The 22,831-nt window shown below is 41.9% G+C and overlaps 1 protein-coding gene across 6 annotated transcripts in view; it reads left to right on the top strand.

Annotated features, from left to right (window-relative positions):
* The window catches only part of PDZD2 (PDZ domain containing 2), a 201,078-nt gene that overhangs the window by 96,280 nt on the left and 81,967 nt on the right, over positions 1-22,831 (top strand). Inside the window, exon 1 of one of the 6 annotated variants that reach the window (XM_085567093.1) lies at positions 1-22,831. This exon is cut by the window's left edge and continues 10,097 nt beyond it. The exons of the other annotated variants lie outside the window; for them this stretch is intronic. Coding sequence (XP_085423219.1) covers positions 22,809-22,831 — 23 coding nt within the window. The 5' untranslated portion in view covers positions 1-22,808. 6 annotated transcript variants of the gene reach the window in all.

Raw genomic sequence — 22,831 nt, 5'->3', positions numbered from 1 at the left:
GCAGCTGTCTGTCTGAAACTTTTGGCACTGTCCTAACCTTTGGTTCTGGTGCTTTCTCCTGTCGGAACAGATTTTTGAGACCTTGCTACCACAGCTGTGGTGTTGCGTGGGCTGCATAGCTGCATACCAGCCCAGGAATGTTAAACAGAGTTATAATAGAATCTTATTTTCACCTCGTGATTTAAAACAAACTCTCCGACATGTGGTTGTGGCTTGTGTGTTGTCACTTTACAGCACTTGCAGTTTCAAAACAGATGACTGGAATTGCAGTGGTTTTGAAAAGCACAATTGCTTTTTCCCCAGGGTTTTTCTCCCAGTGGCAAAGTTCCCTTCTTGCTACCTAGAGTCCAGAAGGGGCCTAGGCAGTCTGTCTGGGCATGCGGTGCTTCTGTTCCCCAAAGTCTCCACTACAGAGATGCTGCTCAAGAAGAATTAACTACTTCAGGTACTTGTAGTACTGCAGATGAGTTTCCTGTGCTGCCAGCTCACTGAAGTCCTGTGGCAGCCCATGGGGAGGAGGCAGCAAAGCTGAAGATGAGTGGCAGAAATGTCGAGTTTGTCTTATTGTGCAGAGATTTACAGTGCTTGCTGTTGTGTATCTTCGTCTCATTTAAACTACGGACTTAGGCATGGCTTGTTGATGTAAAGCATGCCAAATCTCCTATCACTGAATTTACAGGGGAGACACGGGACCAAAGTCCTGTTTTAGCTACCATATAGGATTTTCCTTTAATGAGGATGGTGAAGTAATTGCTTATTGGGACTTTGGGACCAGATCCTCTCGTAGAATAAATAAAGCTAAGCTCATTTAAAGCAATTGAGCATTAATCTCTATAAGACTTTTCCAAAGATATATTGCAGTGAACATAACAAGGAAGAGAGCTCATTATTTTCCAAGAGAAGTGACAGCTGAGAGTGCATTTCCACTCCAAAATTATCATCGCTTCCTTTTTAATCACATCACTGAAAACATCTAGTGGCCACTGCAATGACAGTATTTTTGAATGGATGCTGGATGTATTCAAAACAGCATGAGTGCAGCAATTTTTCTTTCTTACAGTGTATCTTGCCAAATACCTAATTTTCAAAGATTAGAGTCCTGGAGTGCGGAGCTAGGGGTCTGATTGGCTGGAGGACATTCACGGCTCAGTAATGAAACACTGATGTATAAAATGGTAATTGATCCCTGGAGCACCATGAGCGCTGAGCCAGATGACATTATGTGCAGATTCCAGCATGGCAACAGAAACTGTGCAAATGTTGGCACAGAGGGTTAAATGTGAGATTAACTAACCATGTTCTGTAGAGATGGGGCTAAAATGAAATACACTGTTCAAAAGATTTGGGGTGGTTTGTCAGAGAAGCAGTTTTCCATGCAGTTCTAATCTCTGTATGTTTGTTTCACAAATGCAGTCAGAGGTGATTTTTTCTTTAAAAGGACTGCTGCAATTTACTGCTAAGTCCAAGCCTGACCAGTCACAAAAAAGTCACTTTGGAAGCTAATGGTATTTTTGAATGCACCTGTATCTGTCACATGTTACTTCTGCAGACCCTTTTAAGAATATTGCTGCTGAGGAAAATGTTGAGGTTTTTTTTTTTTGTTTGTTTGTTTTTTTTCGTTTTTTTTTTTTTTTTTTTTTTTGTTTGTTTTTGTTTTTTTTTTTTTTTTTGTTTGTTTGTTTTGTTTTTTTTTTAAGTGTCAGGCTGCTGCAGCACTTCAGTTCCAAAATAATTAAAAATATAATCTCCACCCTGCTGCTGTTTTTAGACATTTGTGTTTGGCCTGAATGACTCGTCCCTCCATACAGTCCTAACAGAACTGGTTCTGTGTGGGTAGTTAAGCAAGCAAGACATTGCAGCTGTGGCAGTGGATTTTGTGCCCCTGGGTACACTGGGAGGCTGAGCTGGAACTCCTCTGTAGTTTCTGGTCTTCCTAGAGTAATGGTGCTTCTGTTGTCCCCATGGGCTGCTGTAATTGCAGGTTCAGTGCTTGCCATGTTTGTTGCCGTGTGTAGAGACTATCCAGACTTCTTTCTGCTGTGCTGAGGGAATAAGGGTCACTTGAATAAACTCCTTTCTTCCATGTGTGGGTGGGGATAGCACCTGTGTGGTTTATGCAGAGGCATCTAAACTCTGGATGTCTGAATCATAGTGCAGAGGCAGTTTGAGAGCGTGCTCACTGAAGGCTGGACCCCAACATACCTCTGCCATACTCCTCATCTGGTGTGTGAGATCACTGGTGCATACAAAACATTTCTACAGCTCTTCCAAGGTAATAAAAGTCATCAGTGTCGGTGGAACAAATATGTTTCCTTCATCAAAAGCTTGGAGAGGTTGAAGGTAGGATAGTAGCCAGCCCCTGGTACAGGAGAAAAAATTGTGCTTGGGGCAATGAGCTAATCTTCACCAATTCTCTGCATTACTTTGGACAAACTTTCTTAGCTTGCAGAGTATTTGACTGAAAGCAGTCTCCTTGTATTGGTAATTTTGGAAAATGTGAAGGTAAATTGTATGTTTTTAGAAAGGTGTCAAACTATTTGATTCCCAGAATCCTAGAGACATCAGTCCAGCACCCTGCCAGCCAGGGTCACATTTGTAGCCAGTTGGGTGGTAGAAATTCCTGATGGATGAAGTGACAGTCCGCTTTCCAAACTATTGGACAGTCTCCATGGTGGATTGCAGGATCTTCTCTTGATTTCTTTCATCAATTGTCTATTGTCTGATAACAAGTGCTCAGTTCTTAATTTTAACCATGGCAACACTGTAAATTATGTTGCTTGTTTCTTTTCTTTTAGAGTTTTTTTTTTGTTGTTCATTGGTTTGTTGGGGATCTTCTGGTTGGTTGGTGATTTTTTTTGTTGTTGTTGTTTTATTTGGCTTTTCTTCTTCTTCTTTTCTTTTCCCCCTTTTCTTTTTTCCTGCATTGTTGAGTCATATATCTGGTGGGAGTTGGTAACTCTGTCTCCCTGGTTGATCTCTGGAGCAGGCACCCCAGGGAAGTGTTCATGCCACCATGTCTCTCAGAGTCCAAGGACCTGCTAGGCTTAGTTAAAACTAAAGCAATTCTGTGAGGAGCAGGAATTGGTGATCTGTATGGGCCTCTTCCAGGTTGAAATGTTCTGTGATTCTTTGTGCATTTTTACTTATGCTTGCTAGATACAGGGTGGTACTTCTGGGGACTTCATGTCTATTCAGCATAACCCATAAACACAGCATCCTGAGCTCAAGTCATTTCACGTAGTTACACTTAAGTGCTGCTACATGAGTTTCACTGTGATCTTGGGTGTTGCTTACATAATTTTGGCCTAATTTTGTGGGGAAATGGGGTTTAAGCATGCTGCAAGTAGTGCTGATGTCCTGTTAGGCTGTTGAATCATTCCTGTTGATGAGCCCAGTAGAAAGTCCAAGTAGAAATTGTTGAGGTGGGTGCAGTGGATCTTCAGTTAACTGGTGGGCCTTCTATGAACATAAAAACCCTTGTGCAGAGCAGGCTGTATGATGCCACAACTTAAAACCTCACTTTTGCAGGCAGGTGAAAATGCAGAAAGGTACTTGGGTAGGTTGATAGAGCTCTCTGTTTTCCAAGCTGCTGGAGTTGCAAGAGGACTGCCACCTCTACAAAAAAGTGCAAATGGCAAGAAATGCTTGTTTCTGTTGGATTCGTAATACCCTTTGTATTCTACACTACAGATGTTGCTGTGGGGTTTTGAATTACTTGGTTTGGACAAAAGTTGGCCACATGAGTGTCTGTCTCACGACTCTCCCTTTGCTTCTCTGTGTTGTGCTGTTGGCGTTATGAACATCCCAGGATGATGCTTAAATCCAAATAAACACAGTTGCCATGGCAATTAAGAGAAAACTGGAGAAGCGCTTTTGTCGTTCTTGTATAATGCCTTGTATGATGCCATGTTCACAGAAACTTCAGCTCTGAATTTTTTTAGGAGAAATAGTGAAATTAGAATCTGATGGATAACCACCTAATAGTAATGGAGTTGTTGCACTTCAAATTTGCAGCCTTTTGGTGCCTCACAGCTTCCCAGAGCTCTGGGTACACTGGGCAGGGCAGGTTTTCTTCAGTTTCCTTGAACATTTGTTTTGGGCAATTTTCCCCTCCAGCCTGTGCCACTTGCTGTGATTTGTGGTGGGTCACTTCTAGTCTGCTCAGTTAAATGAGCAAAATGTCTGTTTTCTTCTCTTGACAGCACCATGGCCATCACCAGCTGACAGATGCTCATGAAGTTAGGTCAGTTGTGCTCCACTGCCAGATGATTGTAGTTAAAAAAATATTTGTAAATGGCTAGAACGTTTTTTATTCTTTGCATATTGATTGATTGGCTTTTAGCTGAAGCCAGTATGTATTTTAGACAGATGAAAACCAGATTTTTTGTGAGCATTCTTCTTGTGTCTGTTTGCTTTAAGAATGCTTTAAATACTTGGCTCAAAGGGATTTAATATTTTTTTTCTTCAGAAAACGATCATTTTATAGCATGATGGACATTGAAGTTAATACAGGTATTCAGAGTGTATGAAAGGTTTTTTTACATACATTTTTAACACAAAAATACCTTGCATGCCTGCAATACCATCAGCTTATTCTCTCCCTTTACCTTGTTCTCAGACCATTTCAGTTCTTTAATCTTTTACAGATGTACCTCCTTACAAGGAGAATTGTAAGTCTATAATTTATAATAAAGTTCTGTTTTCTTTATATATTTTATCTTGGCAAAAGAACATTAAATATAAACCAGGAAAATGAAAAGTATAATAAGTAATTAATGACAGTGGTTTTAATGCAGACATCATAGAAGTAACATGCATGTGTATTTTAGAATGTTTCCTAAAATCTGACCATGGGCTAATTGCTGAAAATATTGGAAAGATTTGAGTATGAAGGAGAGAAACAGTGACTATGTAACAAAATTGGTGAAAATGTAAAATAAAAAATGGTGTGGTGATCATCTGTTAGTAACATGCCTTTATGTGGACTATCAGGGGCTTAATGCAGAAGTCACTTGATGAAATTTGTTGTGTGGTAGGCCAAAGGTCAGTCTCGATAATTACGATGATCTCTGGCTTTGAAAGCCTTGAATTGCGTAGCTCCAGTCATGTTTCCACCCGTATAGGTCAGAAAATATGGAAAGTCCTTATTCTGAGGAGTTTGCAATGCAAACAAGGGAGATATGGAATAAACAGGATGCGCCAGAGAACTCCAGAGAGGAAATAACTGGGATGTCATTGTTTGTGAAAGTGTCATCTGTGAGAAAGCACTGTAGATTTATAACTTCAGGCCATCATGTAAGAAATGAGCAGAGAGGAGGACTTGAAATGGATGAAATAATGCATAGGAGGAAGAATGGTGAAAAGCATTTTATACTTTGAGAGAAGAGAATGGAGAAAAAACCACAAGGATAGGCCAGTTGTAGTCTTTGGCTGACACGTGAAAAAAATGAACAAAGACTGCTTGGACCTTATATTGGGCTGACTCAGTCTGGACTTGCAAGGCAAGGCTGCTGAGTGAGAGCTTTTTGCGCCAGAAAGTGTCTGTGATCCTGTGGTGTCTGGTACCCAGGCTGGTGACAATCCTGAGCTTCGGTCTGCTCCTTCATTCAACTCAAATTCTGCTGGCAGGACTGAGTTCAGACTAGGCAGGTACAGCAGTCCTCTTACCTGTTAGCAAGGGGGAAAGATCAAAGTGGTGACTGTGTGCCCTGGTGATAGAAGTGGGTGAGGGACTGGGTTTTTACCTGCCTGAGCATCTGAGACTGTATCCCCAAACCTGGGCTGTGGCAACCAGCTCTAGGAATCCCCATTCAAAATAGTTACATCTTAATAAATTTTAATATTAAACTGAGGAAAATATGTGGCCTCTTCTAGGTGTTTAAAGATCTACTATGACAGCTGCCAACTACAAGCAGTGCATTTAGCAGTGCATGGCTTCTGTTTCTTGACAGCGTGTGCTGCTCCAGGTATGCATGGATATGTACCTGCTTTGTAAATAAAACCACAGATTTGTGTGCAAAGATCAGACCCATATGCATGCCAGGTGTGAACTTGGCAGGGATCATCACTTGCCTTGCTGGGACCACTGGGCAGAATTACTCTTTATAATTATAATGGCAGTTGCAGTCTATAGTGTTCTGTTTAATATATCTTTTAAATGGCAGGTATCCCACATGATAGATTCTTCTTTCTGTGTGCCCTGAAAGCATTTTAAAAACTGTTTAAATATAATCCATATTAATTTGACAGTATGGATGCCTTTTTAAAAAGCACTGAGAACAGAGAGAGGAGACTTTGGGAGCCTGCCATGTGCTGCCTCCCATCAGATGCCAAAATTTGTTAGCAGATGAGGCTTTTGGATATTTTCTTGGCGGTCAGGGGGTTCAGAGCAGTTTTAGCGCAGGATATGATACTCCTGTGGGTGCTGTAAATCCTTTGTATTTGCAGCAGGATTGTATTGCTCTGACTGGAAGAGATGTGCAGTAACACAGGCATGTCTCTCCCTCACCACTTTCTCCTGTGAGTGCTGGAACACCTGCATGCTGTGGGTGACTTGCGGAGATGGCCAACATTTGGTGTGTGCAAGCTTGGTGATTATTATGGGAGGCTGGAGAGAGCTTGGTGGGTGATGGCCAGAACAAAATTTTCAGACACAACAATAGTGAAGATGCTGGGCCACTTAGCAAATACACATGAGAAAGGAGTAAAAAAATATGTGTGTGTGTGTGACAGGCAAGGTTTGGGTGGATATCTCCTGAAGGTGGACTCCGAAATCTGCTTAACAGTTGCCGGCTGAGGTGAGTCATTGCGATCAAAAAGGATTCGATCTGGCTATGACAATTTGGCTACTCCTCTGTTCTCTTGCTGCAGCATTTCTGAAGAAGGGCAGTGGGGCTGGTGAAGGCTCTGGAGCACAAGTCTGATAAGAAGTGGCTGAGCGAGCTGGGGGTGTTTAACCTATAGGAAGGGAGGCCTCAGGAAGGAATCTGATTCCTCTCTGTAACTACCTGAGAGGAGGGTGTAGGCAGGTGGGGGTTGATTTGTTATCTCAAGTAACAAGTGACAGGACAAGAGGAAACAGCCTCAAGTTGTTCCAGAAGAGGTTTAGATTGGATATTAGGAAAAAAGTTGTTCACCAAAAGAATTGTCAAACACAGGCTCCCCAGGGAAGTGGTGGAGTCACCATCCTGGAGGTGTTTGAAAGAAATGCAGATGTTACACCCAGGGCTATGGTTGAGTGGTGGGTTTGGAAGTCCTGGGTTAATGGTTGGACTCAGAAGGCTTTTTCAACCTAATTAATTCCATGATTCTTTATTGGCCCTGTGAGAGGAGCCCTATTCATGTAGCATTTATTTGCTTCCTGGCCTATAGCAAAATTGGTTAAAATTGATGCATTATTGATCATAAGTACTACATTATTTTCCTGGATCTTTTTCTCATCCATGCAGAAAAATGAAATACTGCATTATTCATTTTTTTCCCTGCATTACATTGTTGTCTAGTATCTCTTGATCTTTTGAAGTCCTGCACTCTGAAAACCTCACAGCTGAAGTGCTAACTTGGCCTTAATCCAGGATTTGAATCAAAGTCCCATTACGTTGCTTCTTTGTTGAAGGGATGAAACCTGTGTTTCTGTGGGGTCTGGGCTGGGCACACCATGTGGATGCTGCTGCCAGCGAGAGCAGGGTGGAGGGATCCGCTTCTCCCCCCAGCTGCTTGGCAGAAGAAGCAGAAGTCAAGGAGTAAGCTAAAGTGGAGCCTGAAATGTCCTCAAAGCGTTGGAGAGGACTTTTGGCCTGGTTATGGCTTTTTAGCTAAAGAGAGAGTGTCTTTTTTTGGCAAGGCAAAAGCCTCATGAAACAGGTCAGATCAATCCATCTGTTTTTTTCTAGAAAAGCAAAATTCAAATGAGGCTCGTTATCTGCACAGTTTATATATTTAGGAGTTGCGTTAATTATCCTCATTAGCTTAGTTTCTTGAGAGAAATGCTCTTGATCTTACCCCTTGTGCCAGAAATACAATCTGGAGCGAGTCTGTGAAAATAAATAACACATTGATATGGTTTATGCAATGACTTCTGAGTAGCCTGCTTGGGCAGCATCTGTCATTGTGATCATTCCAGTCTCGCCTTGTTGGGACTCTTCAGATTATCTTTCTTGGACTTCAGCTGGTAGGAGCTGCCATTTAGCAAATAAGTCCACTTGGTTAAGAGGTACTGCTCTCTGATAATACTCTATGCAGCTTACACTTGTCAGACACTGAAATCTATTTACTGAATTCTTTTCAGACAAGTAATTTTTGGCACTTTGCAAAGTTTCTTTCCATGTGTCCTCACTGGCTGAATGCTAATTTATTCAGAAAGGCTCAGCTCCAAATGCACGAGACAGTGTTTTCAATGTTTCCTACTGTCTGGACAGCACTGAATTTGGAGAATTCATGCCTCCACTTTCCTTTGTGTCCTTAATTTCTTTTGCTAAATGTGTGACGATGTGACACAGACACTTCATATACTTACATTAAATGGCATTGTATTATAATGGGAAAATCAATCTCCACTTGTAGCCTCTCCACTGGGAAACACCTGATAAGCTCTATGTATCTATACAATAAGTTCACTTGAAGTGCCTTTGACAAATGACATCTCTGAATTTTCTAGTCTTTAGTGATTCCTCTAGACTGGAGGATAAAATGAATTAGCTGATCTAAGCTGAATTGTCATAAATATCCTGATTATTTCTACTGAGCTAATAGTGGAAACAGAGTAAAATTGTAAGGAGAAAGGGATAGAAATTATAGGGTATGCAAAAAGAGAGATTGTCAGGTCTGAAGGGCAGTTGTTTCCATTTAGTCTGACCTTGTGTATAAGAAATAGCTCTAGACCGTCTTGAGTGACGTTTGAAACATATAATCAGTCAGTCCAAGCTTTGGGATGGGATTTTGCTCTCAGTTCCAATTCCATAAGCAGCTCAGATATCCATCTGCATGGCTCTCAACATTGCAGTTCCTGATTATTCACGGTGGATTAATGAGATACAGAAATTAAACCAAGGAAGTGCTTTTGATCTCCTTTGCAGTTTAGGATATAAGGTGCAGTGTCCCCTTCTCCCCTTCCCCTGGGAACTGCTTAGTTTGAGTGAGAGTCACATTAAAAGGTGTGTAAGCACCGAGAAGTGTTTATGTGCTCTGCCAGCACAGAGCTCTGTCATTCCCTGGCACCGGGCGTGCTCCACATTGTGAGTTACCCACATGGCCTGGATTCAGGGTGTGTTTTCCAGGGCATCTCAGCTGCTTTGCAGCAGCACGTGCTCGATGCCACTAACCTCGTGGCTGGGTCAGGAGGCTCATGCCTGGACATGCTGCAGTGACTTATGAACTGCATGTTCTTAGACCTAATTCCCTGCAGGTCTGATCAGCAAGGTGATCTCTGGGTGTGCCAGCCAGTCATGTACATATGCACAACAGGCACAGTGTGCAGGTGAGATCTTGTGGCCACTCTTTAATTATGAAAAAATAGTTTAAAAGTGGTTAGAGGAGGCCATGCCTGGCTTTGTTGATTGGGGTGCTCGCTCATGGGCAATTGCATGGCAGGACCTTGTTAAAACCTTAATCCAAATGTTTTCTCTTTCATGGTGCAGAGTTTGCTTTTGTGTTGGATTTTAGTTTTGTTTTTTTTTTTTTTTAATGAGAGGAAAGCTAGATGCAGCCTATTAATTAGCTGTGGATGTTTCATTGCATATGATCTGACTCTTGCTTCCTCAACCCAAATTTCAGACCTTTGGTGAAGAGAAGATCTTATTTCTTGGGAATTGGGTCATTTGGATCAATTAGGAAAGGAAGCAAAACAAGGCTTTTACATTTAAGAAACTCCTCCAGCAGTGCCTTGTTCTTAACTGGGCAGTGTTTTAGCAAGGCAAGGTGTTACTAAATCTGTGTCTTGAGTTTGGAAATCTTTGTGAGATGCTACTAGCCAACCAGGTTTGAGTTTGAAGAAAAACAGGCAATTAAGTGGGGAGGCATCAGTTTCCCTTGCCTACCACAACAAGCCAGTTGATGTCCCAGTAAATTACAGCTGTTGGGAGGCGGTGGTTCATATCTGCAAGCAGCACAACAAGTGGCAGAGCAGTTGTTTGGTGAAAGCATTGTTCAGGTCTCTTAGCACACTTACTATTTTCCTGTAGAAACTTGGGGACGGATTAGCACATGGTGTTCTTCCTGGAGCCTCCTGAGAACTCTTTCAGAGGGAAATAGGAATATCATGTTTTTCCTCCCTTTACCTTGATCATGGCCATGCTTTCTCACCCTGCCCTTGCGCTGATGCCACTCTTGGCATGGGTGGATGGTCAAACAGGTCAAGGGACTAGTGCTGTTGAAAAAAAACCCCTTGTGCTACACTCCCAGATTAGTTTTTCATACATCATCCCAGTCTGGAAGTGAACTTGAGACATCATCTAGTCAAACGTTTCATGGGAATAGGAGACTGGATGAGCTTTTCTGTGTAGCACCCTGCATGTTCACATCCTGAAAACCTCCAGCAATATGGACTCTCCCAAATCCCTGGGAGACTGCTTTTTTAAATTGGATCATATCCCTGATTTGCTGATGGAGCAGCTGCATGGCCATGGCACATGGATGGGAGTGCAAAAGCATACAGGCACACACCACGGTGGCATTGATTCCGCTTGTCCTAATCTTGCTTCTGCTCTCAGCTCTGCGGTGGGTTTGCTGAGTGGCCTCAGGCAGTCACTGTAATCCTGTCACAGGTTTTTCCACAGCAAGGCTAATGCTAGTGACCTGTGTGGAGCAGAGGGATGCATCCAGCTTTAGGTAATCCAGTTTAGCATGTGGACTAATAAGGGCTGAGAGCTGAGCGCAGTTTGTTGGTGAAATACTTGTTTGTTTCTTATCTCCTCATGGCTCTGGGTTCATGGGCAAGTCCACATCTGTGTGGCACATACATTTACATTACATCCCAGTACAGGGACTGGTGAAAGCTGAAAGAATTTGGGCTGTCAGTTATATCTCTATAGGGGCCCATGGGCATGGGTTTGTTTGAATGGTGTGCAATGATGAGAAGGACATCATGGGAGCCCTTCCTGATTGTGCAAGTAAGTGTGGCTGCTGTGAAAAGAGACACAACAAATTGGATTACACTTAAGAGGAAAGTACTCTTTTTCACTGCTGAGTTATGAGCAAAGTGAATTTTGGGCTATGAATATCATGGTGTGATTTATTAGTAATCACTTCCATAGTGGTTTCATCTACAGATCTAAAGTGGCAATTAGTATGAAGGCACAAAAATATTGCTCTTATTTATTGAGGCACAGATCCCTCAAATGACCTGCTGCAGGGCATTTCATGAGTCAGTGGGGTTGGGTATGATGTCTGCTTTGGGGAGGATAGTTTTCCAATGATTGGTTTTTGTCTGCTGATGTGATTTGATTAATAATTGTGAATGTGACTTGAAATTTTATGGAGTTGTTTGCTGATGGTGGGTCGGAGTGTTGCCAGGACTTGTTAACAGTAGAGGCTAATTCATGCTAATCTGTAGTCTTGGTATGGTTTAATCCAATTCATTTTGGGTAATATGTTTCTCCTTTTAAATCCTAGTGTTCCTTTCTATTGCTTTAGTTAACAGATAGATACCTGAATGTTTTCATGGGAAATACGAAAAATCCTTCAAGCCTTGAGAGCTCTGTAGGTGTCCTAGCTGCTCTTATTTTGCTGCTTTCTTGAAGTTGGAGCTGGTTTTCCTCCTTATCCAATTAAGTCAGATAATTAAATCTCCTTTTTTTAGTCATAGCCAGCATTTTTAATCCTGTAGCTCAGCCTGCCAGATTAAGTCCTCTACATTTCTCAGTGCAGCAGATCCCTAGTAAACATGGCATTAAATCCAATCCCATGCTGCTTCTCTCTGTTCGTCTTGACCTGGTGCTTTTATACTGTGTGTTTCCTGTGCTAATGGTTATTTTACTTAAATGCCAGATGCACTGTGATTATACTTTTAGCTCAGAGTATAGGGAGGATTTTTTTAAGTGTTAGATTTAGTTACATGTACTTGATATTTAGAGTACAAGCACAGAGATGTTTTGACTAAAGCTGCCTAGACCCCATTTGACAATCAAATAAAAAGCTGGAAGTTTCAACATGTCTTCAGCAATATTAATTGCTTCCCCACTTCTGTATTAATTGCATGGCCTTTGTTTGATGGTAAAGCTTTTAAATCAGCCATTGCATCTTACCTGAAGGGTAAGATACTTTGCAGTTGCTAAGTGTAAGGTGCAGGGGATGATGATATGACAAGGAGCTGAGATGAAGAATTGGAAGTTTTCTGGGACTTTATGATGCTTGATGACTTTGATGTACCAAAAAAAATTTGGAGGCACTACAAATAATGTTTCACTTCATGGATAAAGAAATACAGACATCTCTTCCCACTTGGATGCTGATCTTGTTCAGGATTTCTGAACTGTTTCCTTTTTGCATACCTGCTTATGGAAGCTGTTTTTGGAACTAGATTCTAATAGTTGTTTACTAGTTTCATTTTCAATTAAATTTGAATTTGCTGTGTAAAAAACATGAAAATGTACACAAGAGACTAGTTAAATAGAGATGTGAAGGAAAACCCAGTGCAATATTTGGATTACTTTATGACACTTGAAAATGAATACTTGGGTTCTGTAGCTGCAGTAACTTGGCCCTTTGCATAGAGTGGTTGGCACAATTTTATGCTTATTTTATAGGACTCAGGACTAGATTTACTTTCTTGCTAAGCTGTGGCCCGAGGCAGCAGAATAAGTGATGCTGTGGGTAAGTCCACACACTTGTGGTTGGAGTGTATAAAGCCAGCTTGGACACTTCAGCTTCCAGCTCCTGTTTGTGTCATTGGGGTGCCTTTTTGACACATCACAAAAGGTTGTGGTGTACAGGGTTTGTGTATGTTTATTACATCTCATTGATTACTGTCTGTTCTGAAAACAGATTAGTAATTAGCAAAACAAATTTCTGGGGAGGGGGTGTGTTTATGGGGTGGTGCTGGTGCTGTCTGTTGAGATGCCTGGAAGAGATCCAACTAGACATGCAGCTGTCTGACATAGAGTGAAGTTGGGTCAGCAATGCAGAGTGAGACTACCCTCTTTTCTAAGAAAGGAAAAAAAATAAGAGTTTAGAACAAGGAAAGAAGTAAAAATAAGAAAGCAAAAGATTTCCCCATTTTTTGGTTGTTTTTCCAAATGGGCAGTACTGTGAAAGTAAGAGTTGGCTTCTGTGTTATGTGTACTGGGAGAGAACTTTCAAACAACTGTGTCAGTATCTCATGCTCTTCCTTTCCAGAATTTTACTTCTTTTTTTCAAAGGAATGTTTTCCCTCTTTGTTTAATTACTGTTTCTGTGAGGAAAAACCTCAGTGCAAATCAGTAGCTCAATTAAAAAAAAAAAGTCTTTAAAAAAGTGTAATTTTAAGGGTTTGGATGGTGGGGATTAACTTTAGTTTCTCACTTATTGTGATTTCAGGGCTTTTGCAGGCTGGGTGTACAGCTTGGGGCTACCATGCTCTTCCAGTCCAGGGAAACCCTGATTCCTGGTGGATGCAGGGAAGAACACACCTAGAAGAGACTTGCCTGTTCATGTGCCAGTGCAGTTGTGCAGGACAACTGTGCTGGGTGCTTCTAGAAATGACACTGCACTGATGGGGGATTATTTGTGCTATAGAAGCAAAAATTTCTGGGCCTGAAATGTACTGTGAAGCAGGGAGTAGACAGAGAACTGCATAGGGGCTTTTTTTCTGGCCTGTATTTTCTGCAAGAGAAAAGCAGACCTGAAGCATAGCTGCGACTAATGGGATCCTGAGCTGAACTCTGCAGCTTTCTCCTGTGATCATGGCAGACTGACCGAAGCTCTCCTCTCGGAACTGGTTGATTTCAGGGTGTGTCATTGATTTGTTCTGGATGGCAGCAATTCCTCTGACTTTACTGCAGTTTTTAAAAAAGGAGGGGTTTGTGTTTTTCATCCAAAACAAAGCAAATCCACAGCAAAATTGTATTGACTGCATTGTGCCTGAAATACAAATAATTTATGCCCCTAATTTTTGCTGGGGAGAAAATCAGTTCAGTTTTAGTTCAGGCACTGCTAGCTTGCCATCTTTTGATTCCCCACAAAAAACTATTCGGTTCTGATTTCACAGAATTTGAGGTAAAATTTAGTTATAATTTTAGAGCTAAAATTCTACCATTTTAGTTACACAGACACTGTTCAGATCATGTTGCAGAGAAAATGTAAGAACTTGAGTATGCCTCTGTAGTTATTAAACATTTGTCATTGGGGATAAAATTGGAAGGAGGAGGAAAAGCCAGGCTGAGCCAGAGGGTGATCAAAAGTCCAAAAGATCTCAGAAGCCAGTGTGCCTGGGAGAATTTAAAAATGGGACATTGATGTCAAAGCCATTTTGGTGCTTTAAGATGGCCCATCCTCAGAGTTCAAGAATCTTGGAGCCAAAATGAATGATGAGGGTTGGGAGGAGTTTATAACTTCAAATTGTCACTTAATTTTCTTGTTGTTATTGTCGTGCAGTTAATGTCATGGCCATTGATCTAAAAGATGAGGGGTTTTGATTGGATTTTTGGATCTGTAATCGCTGCTGTGATGTGGCTGCCTGGAGGCAAGGACTTGAAAACTGATCTTTCCAATAGGAGGATTATAGCTGAGGAGGGAGTGCTGGGTTTAAAGAAAGAAAAGTTTAAAGCTGTCATATAGTGGTTTCCACTCAGATGAAAAAGAAGAGGATTATAAAGCTTTTGTAAAAAAAATAAAAAAAAGTTAGCATTTTTAAAGGACTGACAATGGAAAAATTGCTCTTAGGGAAAAAAAAAACAACCCTCTTGGGACTTGCATTTTGAAAGCATTATTCCCCACAAGTAGAGGGTGAAGTGAGGTCCCAAAAGGCATTACAGGCAGCTCTTGGGGCTGTGCATTTCCAAAATTCTGCTCCTGAGATAATTTTTCTCATCTAAACTGGTGGCTGAGTTGCTGTTTGCAGGAATACTCTCAGCAATGTAGCCCCTCTAATCTGAGTCTGTGACTGAAGACTTCAAATATTTTGTTGGTTATCTTTTCTGTCACTGCATTTTAGACCCTCACATTCTGTGTAAAAAGGTCTCTTCTTCTCTCCTTGTTGAGGCTTGAAGGTAATTTTTGCAGATAGAAGAAAGTTCAGGCTGCCTCTGGGAGGTTGCTGGGCATGGAGGACTCATGCCTGGGGTGGAGAAGGGAGAAAACAAGATGGAGAATATGGAAACACAGATGCATTTGACAAATGAGGGGAAATACTTCTTCCCATATTCCCTTGGTGCTGCCTTAAGGCATTAGGTCAGGAAAGGATTCAAATGTTCTTTTTAGACCGTTGATGTGATGTCAGGTTAGCCCAAGTAGACAGGACACTCATGTACCTGAGATATATAAACCCAGATTTGTTTACTTGCTCTTTTTTTGTGATTTACCCAGGATTATTTGTGTTATTTACCCAACTTTCTAAAGATCAGTGGTATTGCAGCATCTGAAGATTTTTCACTGTTGTGTTACATTGGGTCTCTGAATAGCCTGTGTTTGACTTGGATCAAAACATGAAGCAGTGTTGCAGGATTCAATACTCCCTAATAAGGGCCAGTGTATTTAGTCATGGCAAGTGTAAAACATCTCCATTTTGTGGTTAAATTTCTTTTCTGTTCATGGTAATATTTTAAAATACCATCTTCATGATAACAGCTTCTTTCTGGAGCATGCGTGCATCAGCTGGAAGGGTAATGGCGATAATATTAATTGTTACAGAAAGAAATTTTTTTCACTTATTAGCAGAAATAAGTTAAATGAGGTAAAGCTGGGTCACACTACTGCACAGCATGTGCCAGCCCATGCTATAACCCCTTGGCTAAAACACGCACATCCACATTTGTTTTTAAGATTCAAAACTAGAAGTTGAATGCCTTTCTAATTGCCAGTGCTAATTGAATTACTGGGGCATTGTGAAAACCTGTGGAAAGACTACATAGAAAGAAATCAGCTTGGCTTGAGGACCTAAACTGACTGGCATTGCTGTGGGTTTGTGTTTCTGGAGAAGCTGGAGCTGCCAAAAGTTTGCAGACACTATGCTAAACATAGCTAAGAGACCAGGTCAGCATGGGAGTCCTGCCTGGCTGACAGCCACAGGGCTATGCAGGGTGCTCCTTGAGGTAATGTGAGCCATGTAATGGAGAAGGCTGCTAAAATCCTTGAGGGTACAGGAATGGTCAGGTCCATCCCTGCCTTCCTAATGATGGTGAGGAAGCAGAAACACTGACCCATGCAAACCAAACCCTCAGTTTGCTTCACACCAGGGATCACTGCTGTACAGCTGGCTGTGGTTCTGTCTCTTTGTACTTGGCTTTTAAAATTCAAATGCTTTGGCCAGAAATGTTATAGCACAAGTCTGTGTCTCAGAGGACATTAGTCTGTAGAGACACTTGGCAGGACCACAGAATATCTGAATGTAGAGTAACTTGCTTTTTCATTTTGTAAACCCTTATGTAAACACATTGTTTGGGTCACTGGGAGTTGATTGTTTAACTTTTCTCGCTACAGTTTGAAAAGAAACAACAACAACAACAAAGCCCAAAAGGAAAAAGAAACAAAACACTACTTATTTTCCTGGTGTGCCCATGTAACACTTTCCAAATGTAAAATCCTCTTAGGATATGGAAAAGCAGCAACACTGTTTATACTGCCTTTATGAAAAGACTGATCAAAGGAGCACAACTGTGCTTGGTTTTATTTAGCATTGATGACTGCATTAAGGTCAGGGTGCTTATTATTTTATTGAATTTGAAAGTTGTGGGCTCTGCAAAGCATAAAGCTGGCTGAGGCTCTGATGTGTGCTCGATTTATATCATATTATGTGCCACGCTATCACAATATGTTTTGTGCTCTGATGGCTGCATTTCTTTGTCAGTCATTTGAAGAGTGTACCTTGTGTTTGGGGCTTGTCTGTCTCACTCTCTCCCTCTCTCTCTCTCTTTTTTTTTTTTTTTTTTTTTTTTTTTTTTTCTCTTAAACCTTGCTGAAGGGTATTGAGAATTAGGAAGGTTTGACCTTGCTGTGGGATCACATGAGTTTTCCTCCATGGGAGAGGACTAATCCCAGCTGTGTTCAGCTGAGCAGCCAATACTTTCAGTGCACAGGTGTAGAGGGGTTAAAAGACATTCATGTGTCCTGACTCATCCTGCTCAGCTGCTGTGGTCAAGCAGCTTTCTTGGCCACTAGCTCTGAAGAGATCTGTGGAGTAAAAATAGGCATACAGAAAAGCCTGAAGAGATGAGGGCAGTTTCTGCTGATTTCCAGTATGACATGATACCTTGTACCATGTCTTAATGCGTTGTACAGATATGGGACATTGTGGGGTTAGTGTCCTTTTTCCTGGGGTTAGGGAACAGTGCTCAGATAGATAATTAAAAGGGTTAATACTAAAATGGTGGTGTGCCAACTGACTGCACAGCTGATTAAAGCTTTAAGGGGTGGATCAGATTAGATCATAGACCAGAAGTCTCACTAAAAAGCTTTGCATAGCTCTTTATGGGAGCTATTGTCTCTTCTTCTGCATACAGGGTAGTGACACAGCTTTTGTTCTGTCCTGTGGACAGTGGCTGTGAGCAGGCAACATGGTCTAGCTCTGAATATTGCTGGCGTGGGACAGCAGCCTTTTGACATGGCATAGTTCAGCATTTTATTGTTGAGATTTCTCCTTTTGTAACTGCTGGTCACATTGGTGGTGAAAGCAGTGCAGCATTTAATGCAGACAAAAGCAATTCTTATGTGCTAGGCAAGTCTGAAATAGTCGGGTTTTCCTCCATTCTCTGGACTTCACAGGTTGTCTGTGACTACTGGCCCCCGACTCCTCCTCCAGTGGCCCCATTTGTCACTTCATGTATGAGTTACTGTTTTTATTACCTTCATTTAGTTACTAGAGAGGGTCTGTATCCTTTTTTTTGCTTTCCTTTAATTGCGTTTTTCCTAGTTGTAGTTTGACCTTTCCACCTGCTTGGCAGAAAAGATGATGTGTGACCCTGAAAATGGAAGGTGAATCATTCTTTCCTAGTTTGCTCTTGTGCCACAGGCACATTTATGTGGCAGTAGCCATGGTGGGTCTCCTACCAACAGTCCTTGTTGTCTGCCTGTCAGAACTCTCCTGCTGTTGGATTTGGTGAGGGCAGAGCCCAGCTGACCCAAAGCCTACCTGCATTAGCCCTGGTCAGGTGAGCTGGAGGTGCTTAAGAGCTTCTCATTTTCCAGACACTGAAGACTTTGGTCAGACTAACACTGGCAAGTACTCCAGTAACAACACTTCACATAGCATGTAGGAGTTTTCCCCTTTGATCACTTGGAAGGAGGGCTGGCAGTCAGGACCCTGGCAGAGCTGCAGATGTCCCTATGTTTTTTCTGTCACATATTTGTGTCGGTTCATCTCTGCATGTGTTTGAGACCAGAGCTGTTCGCAGGCCTGTGCTCACACCTTGCCTGCCCTCCTGTGAGAAGATTAAAGATCAGCCCTGGGTGCTGGGAGTTGTAGGTCTGCTCCTGGTGCTCCTTTTATGGATGGAAGATGGAGCTGAGTTTCAGGGATGCAAGCTGTGTGTGTGCTGCAAGGTGGAGGACATCCAAAAGATGAGCTTGCCCTCAGTGTCTGTATGGGGGGATTCACAGCAAGTGCCTGTAGAGCTCCAGTCTTGCAGCTGTATCCTTGCATGGCTTTGGTGTAAGAGATTAATGCACTGTTGATGCTGTGAGGTCATAATTCGATTTAATTTATTTCACACTGAACTCATTAATTGCTCTCTGTCATGCATATTTTTGACCAGCAGTGAACAAACTGTGATGTGGGTGCCAAAGATGTTAGCAGACATTGAGTAGTGTGTAAAAGGGTGCAATGGGATGGGTGAGGAGACACTTGCCAGCTCCTGACTTCACTCAGTTTGCACTGCAGGCTTCACTGCTCATCTGGGGATGAAATGCAGGGTCTGACACTCGAGTCTTCAGGGGTGCTTGACCCATCTTGGAGGTGTCATTAATGATATAAGGCAAGTGTTCAGCTGCAGTCATAATTTCCTTAGGTTAGGAAGCTCCGATTTGAATTCTTTGTGACAGGATCTGTAAAGGTACAAAAGAAATTAATAAGCTGAGTAAATCAATAGGTCAGTAAATCTAATAAGGATTTAAGGTCTGCCCTCCCTTCACTGAATTTGAGTAATGATGATTATGATATATGAGTTTAAACTGCCAAGTTTGGACTTGAATCCAGACTGCTACTTCAAGCCTTATTGTCCTGGCTTTTAGCTTCTGGTCCAGATCCAATACATTAAGATTAATATATGTATATTGGCAAGTGCAAATAGGCCTTAAAAATATGGTAGATATTGGTATGCTCTGTTCACAGCTCTGTTTCATATATATGCATCAAAGTCTTGATTTTCAGATAAAACTGAATAAACTGGAGGAGGTAACAGGCTTTTATGTGCAGCAAATGGCTTTTGTGACCCATTTTGGAGAGAGCTGGAAGTTTTACACTGGTGACTGTTGGGCAATACTGGCCTCATATCCAAAGAACTGACTTAGGAAGGTACAGAAGGAAGATAAGTAGAATATATTAAGTAAGTTGAAAAATGAAAGTGGAATGGCACAAAATATATAAGTAAGTTCAATGTGATAGGTCTTTTCTTTATAGGAGTTCAACTATTAAGTAAGTCAGATGATTGTTGCTTTGCTGAAGGCAAGTCTCTCTAGGCGGTAAATTGTCCTTAGTACCTCCAAGGTTTAGATCTTTTTTTATGAAAGAAATCCCTCACGCAAACTGAATTTTGCCTGTGGCACTCCTCTAAGGCATCAACTTTAAGCCTGGTCCAAAGCTAATTAAATCAAAGAGTATTGATCAAATAGTTGGCCTCCTGCTTTGGCTTTGCATTCCCCTTGCTTGAGCAAGGGGCTGTCTTGAAACCCTGACATCTGCTGATTTATTCAGAACTAGAGAGGGAAAGAAGAACTTATGCCTCTCTTCTCTTGCAGAATAAAGTGAAAATGCTGTGAGGGATTGAGGAGAAAAACATTTGGAGAGGAGGGCTAACATCTAAACTGGGAGGTAGGCTGGCATTTTCAAGAGCTAGGGGCATGTGGAGAGCTGACAGCATCTTCTTCTGCTGTTAGCCAGCACATTTCCATAGAGTCCTTGCCAAAAACTTCCCCAAAGTGAGGGACTTTAGTCATAGCCACTACAAGAAGGGCTTTGTGAGTACAGTACTGCCCCTTGTCCCCTCTTGCTTTCCGTGTCACAGGAAGCTTAGGCCAGCTCTGGTTTTGGGAACATGTAGCATCTTACATCAAAAATGCAGTAACAGCTATAGCAGGACGATGCTGCTAGGTCAAATGAAACAGGAGTTTGGAAACAGAAAACAGCATGATGAGAAGACTGAGGTAGTACTGTCTCAGTGCCTTCAAGGTAATCAAGAGCATTCTGTTTACTTGCATAGAGTATGTGTATTTTATGTGTGTACAACAAAAGTGAAAAATCCAGTAGAATACATCAGATTTAATCAAATTATTGGAGTTTGATAATAATTTTGAAAACTGTAGTGGTTAGGATAACCATTTTGTTCTATTTTAAAAGATCCTATAACTTTTATTAATATCTATATCATTGTCCTGCATTTAATGCCAAGCTTTATGTCCTGTCATAATTTAGATTAAACATGTATTGTGTTAATCATCCAGGCCCCAGACTTTGAGCTGGCAACCAAATCAATTGCCCATCACACTGCAGAATTTTTGTGTGGGTATGTGTTTCTGTATTTGATCAGTGTGAGAGCACATACCCCAGACAAAGAAAAATTGTTCTTGGGAGAGCAACTGCCACAATATTTCAGTGTAAAGGCTGAAGCAGCCTAATTTTAAGATTTTGCATATAACAGATGAAGGTGTTAATAGTATCTTGGCATCAAGATAGCACCAAAGAAGAAGGAGATAATCAACAGGTACCCATCCTTTGGTTTTGGCATTTTCCTGTTTTTGTTTTTAATACCTCATTCCTTATGCATAATGGAGGTTGTGCCATCATTGTAATGGAAACAGGGCACAATGGCGATTTAAAGTGGATGTGGGTCTTTTGTTTCTGGGACCATGTGGTTGCTGAAGTGTCTCTTCTTGTGATCAGTAGCAATTTGCTGAGATTATCTGATATGTGTCACTTCCATGAGCACAGCCAGTGGAGAGCATGTGTTTTGGTGCTTCTCATCTGAGTAAACACCAACAAATGTGACCCACAAATTGACTTTATCATTGAGCACAATGGCCTTGGGGAACTGATAGTGGTGTTGGGTATTTCTGTCTTCAAAGAAGCTGGTATTACACTGAATTGCTTTAATTTTGGCTGGTAGGGAAGGGGTGGACCCAAAGCCTTGCTGCAGAAGGTTGGTGTTAAGTGAGAAGAATGTGGAAGCTGGAAGTCCCTGGGACAGTTGTTGCTGTGCTGGGTCAGGGCTAAGGGCTTAACTTCTGGCTGGCAGGAAGGAGAGTCTTGTGCCACCTGATGAACGGGGACATGTCTCTAAAAAAAGACACTGTACTCTTCTTGCCAAAGCTTTTCAAAAAGCTGTGAAGGAGCTGCAATGGCTCTGAGCTATTACTGTGCTCCCGGAAGGAAATCCTGGTTGTGCAGGGCAGGTGGCAAAATGCCAACTGACTTTTGGGGAGGGTGAGGGTTTGTCAGGGTTTTGCTGCTAGCAATGGGGGTGGATGAGGACAGAGGGCAGCCTTAGGGCTGCTGCAGGGTTGCAGTGGCCGAGGAGGATTGAAAATACCACTGTATTGAAGTGCCCATGGCAGAGTTACTTGGCATAGACATGTACAGTCTCTGCTTTGCATGTGGGCTGTCTTAATGCCTTCTGTGTTGCTGAAGGAGCAGAAATGTCCTGCTACAAGGATGTGATCCAGCGCCCTGCTTGTCCAACAAAGAAATTCTTGTTGCTAAACAAAAGGCTTACTTAAGAAATATATAGATGCCCAAAGTTTGAATTTATGCTTTTCCCTGTGGGATGAGTCATTGCACTGGTTTTTAATAGAGCCCCTCTGGATTTATGTGGCTACTGCTCAGATTAAACTCTGATCCAGCGTGTGAAATAAGATTCAGTATTTGTTGTACTCTGCTGCTGTCCTGACACTTGCAGAGAATTGCTGGTTAAGTCTGCTTCTGGCTTTTTCTGTCCAGATGGCAGTTACTAAACACATTACAGAGCATCCTCCTTTCAGGTGACACTGGCTGTCTGCACGTGTTGCTACTTGATTTTTTTTTTTTAAGCAAACATCGAATACCTGCTGGCTTGTTGGTTGTATTTCATTTAATTGAATTCAGTCTTATGTGAGAACGTGCTGACAAGTCCAATCAATACAGTCAGTGGAAGTGTAGGAAGAGGAGGGGAAGGAAATCAGCTATATGACATGTTATAAACTAATAACAAAGTTGTGATGATTTGTAATGGTAATTTTTAGTTCCCCCTTTCCCCTGTCAGAACTCTTTTTTTTTTTCCCCTCCCCATAGTTGCTGCCAGGTTCTGCCCTGAAATTTAGAATTACGATTTGTCACACTTTTGGAGCAAGCAGTGTTGATTCCCCTGGGGAGGGGAAGTGAGCTGGAAGAGCTGGTGGAAGAGCTGGGTGCTTTGGGTGGGGCAGTGAGCAGAGGAGGAGCAAGAGAAGAAGGGAGATTGGGGTTTTAGGGAGTGCCAGTGGTGCTGAGCCCTCGGATGCATCCCTGCTGGTCTCTGCT

The sequence above is a fragment of the Lonchura striata genome, chromosome Z, assembly GCF_050655825.1.
Source record: "Lonchura striata isolate lonStrDom1 chromosome Z, ASM5065582v1, whole genome shotgun sequence".
NCBI lineage: Eukaryota > Metazoa > Chordata > Aves > Passeriformes > Estrildidae > Lonchura > Lonchura striata.
This window is presented reverse-complemented; position numbering and strand designations above follow the sequence as displayed.